Source organism: Solanum tuberosum, unplaced genomic scaffold, assembly GCF_000226075.1.
Source record: "Solanum tuberosum cultivar DM 1-3 516 R44 unplaced genomic scaffold, SolTub_3.0 scf00055, whole genome shotgun sequence".
Lineage (NCBI taxonomy): Eukaryota > Viridiplantae > Streptophyta > Magnoliopsida > Solanales > Solanaceae > Solanum > Solanum tuberosum.
Window position 1 is genome coordinate 1,794,677 of NW_006238981.1, and position 10,211 is coordinate 1,804,887.

Genomic DNA, 10,211 nt, shown 5'->3' on the forward strand with positions numbered 1-10,211 from the left:
TCAGTACTCAACAAGAGACCACCACCACATTTTGGTGTCTCCCTTGAACCGGTATATCATAAACTCAACGCCAAATCACTCTACCTTATCGATCTTATGAAGTAGCTCATGACAATCAACAAGAAAATCTTAAGAATCTTCAAATTCAGTACCCATGAAGAATGAAGGTTTCAACCTTAAGAACCTAATAAAACCCTCATGTTTGTTACTAGTCATTACATGCCCACATCGAATCGGGGAAACATGCTTATTTGGAAGGACGCATCCTCTCTTACTAGTGTTAATGTTACCACTTTTGTTGCTCTAGTTCTGACCATAGAGTGAAGGAGGAAAGATATCAATTTGTATCACCTAGATACCAATTGGATTCAAGTAATAGCACGAAGAAAGAAAGAAATGAATTTTCCTAAAGACCTATAGCCTCTAGAAGAAACGTACAAACGTCTCTGTACCGTTCCGCAAAACTCTACTATACTCATTTTGGTACAATGAGATCAACAAACCTAGGACTCTGCTACCAACTTTGTCACGACCCAGACCGTCGTGATTGGCACCCACTAACCCTCCGGTGGGAGAACTATTACTACAACCTGACTAAACAACTTAACGAAAAAGTAGGCATTTAAAGATACGGAAGCAGGTTTAAATATCTAAAGAAAATATAGAGTTCCCATAAACTCCAAAAGTTTAACAAAATAACTACCCAAAACATTGCGGAAAACAACTCCTAGAACCTAAAAGTCATTGTACCAAAACTCTAAATTCAACAAGTCTAAGGAAAAGGGGTACAACCCCAACCAAACATAAGAAATATCTAAAGCACTAGTCTGAGTCTAAATAGAATGGACTAAACAAAAGAGGACTCATCGCAGCCTGGAACAATTGGCTTACCCTTGAATCCGGTCTCGATCAGTTATCTCCTAGCTAAGGTCGATCAGTAACCGTTTGAAGATGCCCAAGCAAGTGCAGTCGATCACGCGGCTACTCCAATAAGCACAATATACACAAGCAATTACAACACAGTAAACACACATATACAAAATGCACAATTCAGTTATCATTTTAGAGCAACATACAGTCTTCCATTATTAATGACAAGTAGACATAACAAAACAATCACAAGTAGTTCTCTCATGGAACCCATACCCAAATTGTTAGTGTGCCGAAATGCGACACCTAATCCCAATTAGTGTGTCGGAACGTGACACCCGATCTAATATATGTATCGGAACGTGACACCCGATCCAATATATATGTCGAAATGTGACACCCAATCCAATAGATGTGTCGGAACGTGACACCTGATCCAGTCAGCACAACCACAATCATAATCACACCCATAATGAACAATACTCATAGTCATTCAATCAAATAATGGGCTCATGGCGTGTAATCAATCATATACATATACTCATTGCATTAGATTCAGTTTACATTCCTTATTCTCATATATGTATGCATGCAATGAAACAATTGCCGGCATATATCACACAAATAGGAAATCAGACCATAACCTACCTCGAAACCAAGCTTGAATCCTCCTAAGACACTTTAGCCTTCCCTTTTCAAATTCTTTCCTCTTGTTTTTGGTCTATAAACGATTAATTTAATGCAAGGATCAATAATTAAGGTCTAATTTATCCGGATTATAAGAAACCCAATAACCTAAGACCAACCCATGATCCTAATGTACAACTAGGAATTTTCTCACCATTAATATTAGGCCAAAACCCTCCCCCAATGATAATTACCCAAGAATCTAAATTCTACGGATCGAAAAATGGATTAGGGGAGTAAAATTCTTACCTTTAGCACCAAAAGTCGTGGAAAACTGTCAAGAAATCTCCATAGGTCGTCTCCTAACTCTTAAAAATGGAGTTTCCAGAAAAATAATGAAATTGGGATTTTTTCCCGACTTAAGTCATGACTGGCCCGCTACAGCGGGACCTATCCCGCTACAACGGGACCCATCCCGCTACAGCGGGATCCATCCCTCTACAGCAGCCTACACGGAGAAAGAACCTCGGAATTTGAGTTCCAAGCTCCCATTTCACAACACACTTTCAAACCAGGACGTTCTAAAATTACCCTTTCACGCCAAGATCAGTTTCGGGAGTTCTACTTGCCCGATTTCGATTCCGTAAAGTCGTACAGGCTCCTTAACGTCTTGGCTATCCACTCATACGATCAAATTCATAATTAGATCCCCTGTTCATTACTATATTTCTCTAGACCTCATCTGACTTAGATTTCGTCCAAGTTTGGCCTAGGCTAGAAATTCCCAAGTTACTACAAAAAGTTTTCTAGCACAAAATCCTTCCCCATTGGTTTTTCCATAACGAGGGAACAGGTCGTTACAATATGTATATGTATGTATGTATATATATGTATGTAATTTGTGATGATAAAGAAATATGTGAATGATAAACAAATATTATTACTTATAAATGTAATTAAAAAGAAATCTTAAATCTTTTATGTGATCTATTCAAATTATATATTTTTAAAATTTAAAATAAATTATGCATATAAAATTAACTTAAATAATAAATTTATATTCCTCTTTTAGATATAATTTGTGATGATAAAGAAATAGGTGAATGATAGGCAAATAGTATTACTTATGGATGTAATTAAAAATAAATCTTAAATCTTTCATGTGATCTATTCAAATTAAATATTTTTAAAATTTAAAATAAGTTGTGCATATAAAATTAACTTAAATAATAAGTTATTGAAATTGAATTAAAATATAAATTAATTTCGTTTCAATTTTTCTTAGAAATAAAAACCTTAAATTAATTAACTTTTTATAATGTTAACAACTTTAAGGTTATTTTAGACATTTTGATAAAAAAAAATTGTTTGACAACACTTATTTGCCAAACACATCAATAACTTTTTTCAATTGCAACAATTTTATCCAAACACATAACTACTTATTTTTAAAATAACTTTCAACACCTTAAAAAGTTACTTTTTTTTAATTCAATCCAAACGGGCTCTAAATCATATATACGAGCTACTACATATTTTTATAAATATTTTTTTGACTTCATTTAAAAAATCTAAAGTTGGAATTGAAGATGAAATTTGTATTTAGTTATTATTAATTTTTGGCGGAATGACTTGGTAGGCCCTTATACTTGGTTTTGTTTGTAAGTTGGACCCTTATACTTATGATTTTGTCAACTAAACCCTTAAACTCACTGAAACACAATATTTTAAACTCTTTCCTCATCCTATGTGTGTGCGTGTGGTACACTCATTTATACGTTGGATTCCATATCATTTTTAATGACACATAAGACATTAAATATTAAAAAAATAAAATAAAAATAAAAAGCGTACCTTGGAAATTTTGAACATTATTTTCTCCAGTTTTGCTCTCAAATTGAGCACCAAATTCATGTCAAATGGGTGGAATTCTTACCTATTTGACTTGAATTTTACACTATTGATTCACAAACACAAATCCAACAAATCTCTATACAATTTTAAATTTATTTCATAAATTCACAAAACCTATTTATTATTCTTGAAGCTTCATCAAGCTTTTCAATGAAGTTTTTCATTTTTCAATACCCACTATCACCCAAGAATACGCACGAAATCGAGATTTTGAAAGAAGAAATATGGCAAAACGAAAAGAACTAGGAGGGACGTTGATTTGCAGCAAAAAGAATGAATTTTGAGAAAATATTCAGGCGTGGTAGAGTGTGCGGGGGTGTTAAGATGAAGAAGAAGGGAAATGGTGGGTGAATCCAAAGAAAGATCTTTCTTCTTTTTCCTTGGGTGTTTTCATTTATTTATTTTTTAAAATTTTAATGTTTTTTTTCATATAAATTTTATACATACTTGCTTTAAAACGTGTGGAATCACGCATCATTTCAAGTCAACAATGTTAATGTCACATGTGTTCAGTCAATGGTCAGCGATATTTGATATATTGTGTTTCAGCAAGTTCAAGGGTCTAGTTGGCAAAGTCGTAAGTATAAGGGTCAACTCCCACACCATTTCGCCTTTATTTTAAATTGTAAATAATAGTGAGTTGTTTGAAAGTACTTTTCAAAAAAAAAATATAAAGTACATTTTTAAGAGATAGAGAAAGTTTGTTTGCTTTGACTTGAAGTCATGGTGTATATTAGTTGTCTCTGTTAAAACAATTACGGCCGTCAGAATTGGAACTAAATATGTACTAGTTTTAAAAATCTATGGACTAATAATGATTTACTTGAAAGAAATAGGATTAGTTTAAGCACAAATCTAAAGATAATGGACTGTTTTGTCTTTTTATTTTTTAATATTAATAATACTTATTATGTATTGATTGGATTAGTCATATTCCATCCAATTTATTGCTCAGAAAGTAAAAAAGTCTACTTTCTTCCCCAAAATAATTCAATTTAGGGTTTCTACAAAAGATATGAAGGGACACAATCCAATTGAGGTGGCGAAGACGGTGTTGGAGGTGGCCGATATAGCATGGTCGGCGGTGGAAAGTTGTCATCACCATACCCACAGTCATACTGAAACGACGCCGTTTGATGTATCTCATAGTTCTGAAGAAGATGAATTGAAATCGTTGAGGTCTGAAAACGGGCGGCTCAAACGGTTGCTTGAACAAAATCTTATGCTTCTTCAGAGCATGTCACAATCTCCTTCATTACTTCAAGATTGTCCCCCTGATGTATGTTCCCTTCTATTCTGTACAGCCAATTTCGCTTTCTAGCTATATAAAAATGATATTTTTATTTTATATGTGTGGACATATAAATATATAAATGTATTTATGTGAGTAGAGTAATGTTCTCAACATTTGGATTGTGTTATTAGTGAAATCTCTTATTTTTTTATTTTAATATTTTTTGTGTTTTGATTTTTATTTTGGGAAGCTTCATGATCGTCTCTTAGCCGCTGTGGAGTCTGGAAGCTTTTTGAAACAGCTGGAATCACTCAATCGAAATTCTGTTGATGGGAATGACTGTCAATTTCCTTTCAAGGAGGCAACTGGTTTGTTATTCTGTGTCTTTTTTTTTATTTTTGCGACATTGCATCCATTTTAGGGATGCCATCTGATTTTTGTAAGATGTTTAGTGTGCAGAGTTACTCCCTACCTATGCTTTTGGGAGGTAGCAGGAATCCGATGGAAAGGACACCATTCTATTATAGAAGAGATTAATCTTGGAGTAGTATTAGGATACAATGGGATTGGATGAATCCAGGAATATAGTCATTAGACATAGGGCTTTTAACTAATTGGTTTTCTGGACTTCTTTAATCTCTATATGTCTTATCCTGTTTGTTGATAAAGGACAATTACTTAATGCAGTAATGTTAGATGTGCTAAAACTTAAAGAGTGTTAAGGTTTATCAGAGTTCAGTAGTTGATTGATGAGGAACTGGTTTCTGCCTCTCATTATTTTCTTCATTTTCAAAAGCTGGTCTTTCTGGTCATCTTATTCTTAATATGTTGTTAGGTTCTGCTAGCTTTTATTTTGCTAGTTTCTGATTTACTCCTAACAAAATATTGTTAGGTTTTGACACGGAGACAGCAGAACTTCTGGTAAACATGAGTCTTGAAGAACCAAGTTGGTGGGTTTGGGTGACTGAGGATATGGTCCCCGGCAATCTTGAAGAAAGAAGTGGAATAGATAATGAAAACTATGTGATTATTAGTGAGGAATATGTTGTAGATGCAGTTGCCAACTTTATGGCTAGATGCGTAGTATCCAATTCGAAGGCTCAGGTACAAGGAAATTAATATATTTGTGCATATTTATCATTTTTCAATTAGGGACATTAACAATTAGTCCTTGAATTATTGTTTTATTCTGGGTTTCGTCCCTATGTTCATTGATGAAGCACATTTAACCTTCAACCTAACCAATTGTGTGGTTTTAATCCCATCATTGATACAAATAACAGATGTTTGAAAAAGCCGGCTGTGAGTGCCATGGTTAAAGTACCAAGTTCCCACGCACAAGGCCAAGGATTGAGACTTGAATGATGGAAAACCTATTTCCACCTCAAAAAAAGAATTAACAGATGTTAAATAGCTCCCATTCCTGTCTTTGTGTCTCTGGTGGCTTTCTTTCCACACGACCCACCCCTTTATCTTCCTTGTAGATTGGTTGGTTGCTGATGTTGGAACTAGTGGGAAGGAATTGTAGATTTTATAAACTACTCGAACAACTCTAAACTGATGGATAATGTTAAAGAGCACGTCTTTTGGTAGGTCAAAGACAATGGAGATGTGGAAGAACTTTGTTGAACTGCAACAACTGTTCTAATTGATTGGCTAGGTGCTATAGTTGATATCCACCAGATTTCTGGATGATCCCCCTAGATTGGCTGAGATTTCACCACTGCTACCAACTTTTATTACCACTTCTGTTAGTCACACTCTCATCGCACTCCTGTCCTCTTCATGATTTTGTCTCTTCAAGTTAGTAGGGCTATCGGTGAACCTTTATTGCGGCTGTTAATTTACTGGGAATAGCTACTTTATATAGTAGATGTGGACTTGAATCAAGAACAAGCTAGTGCAGAAGTAGTTGTATGTGCATAGGTTGTAAGAAATGCTGTGCCATAATACCTTCAAGGAAAAATCAGAGTGGAAGCTATCTAACTTCCGTTTATTTCCATCAATGATTGGATTAAAACTGCACATTAAGTTTAACTAAAAGCTAAATGTGATATGTAAAATTACACAGGGATTGAAACAAGACTGACTCATGGACTAAAAGTGTATTTTCCCTTCAAGTTATGTTTGGGTCATGTCAATCTTTTGACTGTTTGTGTATTGCAATTGCAGAAGATGTCTCCTGAAGAACTGCAAAAGAGTAAGTTACTGCTTGTTCTCTCCTATTCTTTCTGAAAATCTTCGTTCTTTTACCATAATTACCGTAAAACATCCAGAGTCAGCTGCAAAATTCACTTGTACATTTTCTTTTTCATGTTTTCTCTCTTGGATAATGGATATTTACATGTATAGGCATGGACATTCTCTTTTATGATGGGGAGCTTTTTCATTATGTAATATCTAGCCAAATCCTGGTTTGGAACGAATGATCAAGTGATGGGTTACTACTTCTGATAGTCTTTCTTTAGATAATTGGCGGAAAAAGTGCACCATTTGAGTTAGTTCCTTAGATGATCACTCAACTTGTTAGTATATTCCATCAAAATCAGTTTTTGTTCTTTTTAAGACAAAAGTCACCCAATTTATGGGGATATCCTATCAATGTCACTTTTAGTTTTTTAGGACAACAAAGTCGCCCAATTTTTGCATTTTTTTACTCCAAAAATACAGGACACACATTTAAACCATATTATATTTAAACATTATTTTTTTTTCTAATAAAACTTATTTAACCCATAAATATTTCATTTTAACATATTGTGTGGACCTTGAAACCCCTTTTTGTAGCACTCATTTACTCTTGATTGTGAAATTGAATAACTATCAATTCAAAAGATATGTTTACGGTTACCAATCAAAATTGGACTAAATTTCAAGACATTTTATCAATATGAGAACTCCTAGTAATCTCTTATTTTGGATAAATGTTCTTTGCTCAAGGTGAACATTAAATAAACATGGTATCATTGGAAATTGTTGATTCATTTATTTAATTCTAGGAGAGCACTAATAGCTGGAAGTGAAAGATTTTAAATTTGTCTTCTTATTCCGTTCTGCTTAAAATACAGAATTTACATAAATGATAAATAACGATTAACCAACAACATTTGCAATAGAATTGAGATATGTTAGTCATATCCTGGAATTATATTTTATGAATCATTGTATCATCAAATGTCAATGTCTATTTTGCTCTTCAAGTGACTTATAATGTCTCGGAATGGAATACCAACAATTTTCGTGGTGGGTGACATTGTAGAAAAAGTTCAATGATGTCATGACTCATGGGTACTACATCAGGGGCGAATAAGCTCAGAAACTTTTAAAGCAACCCTTTTTAACCTTTTTGGGTGGGAATAGATGGGTAGAGTCATGCACCCTTTGGGGTGGCCCAGTGTTGGAGGTCTCAAGTTCGAAACCCCTTGCCAGTGAAAGCAAGGGGTTTTCCTTTTGGGTCGAGCTCGTCGCACCAGGCTTGCCTAGTGCGGGTTACATCTCTTATGTGGTTTGCGAGCTATTGCATAGAAGCAGGGTTTTTACCCTGTGCGCACCCAAAGGGTAGCGGCTGTGGGTTTCCCTTGTCATAAAAAAAAAAGATAGGTAGAGTCATGGGTTAAGTAAGTTTTATTATTAAAAAATAAATTTTTAATAAGATATGATATGTTAAATATGTGTTTTATATTTTCCAAGTCAAAAGGCAATAGTTGGGTAACTTTGTTGTCCTAGAAAGAATAAAAGTGACTTTGGTAGGATATTCCCGTAAGTTGAGTGACTTTGTTGTCTTGAAAAGAACTTACGCGACTCTGATGGGATATTCCAATAATTTGAGTGACTTTGTTGTCCGAAAATGAACTTACGTGACTTTTATGGGATATTCCCATAAGTCGAGTGACAATCCACATTAGAATTAGAAAAAGATTCGATGAGAGAAAATGGATTGGTTGAGCAGTTGTTAGAGATCAGTTGATTGAAAGATTGTTAGAGGAGATTAATTGGTTGATTGTTCCTTGACCTTCTTATTTTCCATTGTATTGTTATTCTTTACTTGAGCATCATCTTATTGTGTGGTTTTCAACTTGACTTACAGCCTTGACAAAAGCATTAGAAGGCATTGGTAAAGTAGAAACATTGTTCAACATTTGGCATGCTGCGCAAATGTTCTACGTCCTTTCCACTTGGGGACTTGCTGTAGTGGGGTGAGCACTCATTTATTATTTTTTGCTTTCGTATGTTTCCAATCTTAGACACAACAATACCTCAGTAGTCGGTCCCAAATAAGTTAGGGTCGGATTTATGAATATCACTGACCATATTTCTCCATTTTAATTCGTACATATTTCTGATCTTGTGTTTAGAAAATTTTGTATTAGGACTGGAAACATTGTTGACTTGCACAGAATAAATTTCAATTGAAATATGTGATGTAATTTGTGAAATTTCTTTGGTGTTTTAGGTCCTTATGTAAAATAGACAAGTTTGGGTTAAATTATGTTTATCTGTTAACTTATATAGCTTTCACAGTTGAGGCTTCAAATAGTGGACCAATTTGTAAACAGATGAGACTATTTATCTTTAAAGAGATAATTTAGTGCAGATTTTGTTCTTCTGATCTTAATATATGTAATGTATCTGACTTGAACAATGTTTTGAAGGGCTTGACATTTTTGTGACTAAACCTGTTGTTTCTGCAGGTTGTACAAGAGCCGATCTGTTATTAGACTTGCTGCTAAAGGGGTTCACAAGACAGGCAAAATGGTTCTAAAGGTTCTTTGAAGATGCTTCTGCTGTGTTGGTTGTGAATTAAGTGTCGTGTAAATGCTTAACTTATTGTACAGTCTTGTAAATCAGATCAACGTTATGCTTGACTTCCAATACGTCTGTGCGAAAATATTGTAAATAGTGTGCAATTTGAAAATTTCCTTTGTTGAGATTGCAATTTTCACGTCGATGTGTATTACGCCTTTAATCGTTCTTATTTTTTCCCTATCGGGGTAGGGTAGTAGTGGCATATATTTACAATTCTTTCAGAACCAGCTGGACTTGAATAAGTGGTAAGCATCCCCAGAGATTTCAACGTTTTTGATTTATTTTCTTTTAGAAGATCTTTTACACACTTCTTGAGTATTTTTTTCCTATCAAAATAACCAACTCTAGTTTTGATGGAACATTCTTACAACAAACTCATATTTTCCTATTCAAGAAAAAGAAACAAGAGTTTAACCGATAGTAATAATTAGAAATTTTACAATATTGGTTTATTTTGATTTAGTCAAGATTATAAATCTCATTTCATCGAGTCATTATCAGATACTCCGTCCTGTTACTTGTCAAATATTTTCTAATTTAATTTATTTTTTCACTTGTCATTTTTGACAAATCAAATAAGAACAATTTCTTTTTTTAGTTATACCCTTAATTTATTAACATTGGGTTAATACCTTAGAAATAGGTAAAGTGAATAATACATATGAAATTCTGTTAATCAATAATGATAAAATGATAAACTTACTATATCAATCATTATTTTCTTAATAAATGTATTAAAAGTCAAAATTTGACAAGTAAA

General features: G+C 33.8%; 1 protein-coding gene across 1 annotated transcript; it reads left to right on the top strand.

The window, feature by feature from the left end:
- Positions 1-4,344: 4,344 nt before the first annotated feature.
- LOC102592878 (uncharacterized) lies at positions 4,345-9,587 on the top strand. Its single transcript, XM_006344437.2, has 6 exons — positions 4,345-4,690; positions 4,896-5,013; positions 5,538-5,749; positions 6,818-6,845; positions 8,733-8,841; positions 9,337-9,587. The coding sequence occupies exons 1-6, from the start codon at positions 4,427-4,429 to the stop codon at positions 9,416-9,418; spliced, it is 813 nt and encodes a 270-aa protein (XP_006344499.1). The 5' UTR covers positions 4,345-4,426; the 3' UTR covers positions 9,419-9,587.
- The last annotated feature ends 624 nt before the right edge of the window (positions 9,588-10,211 follow it).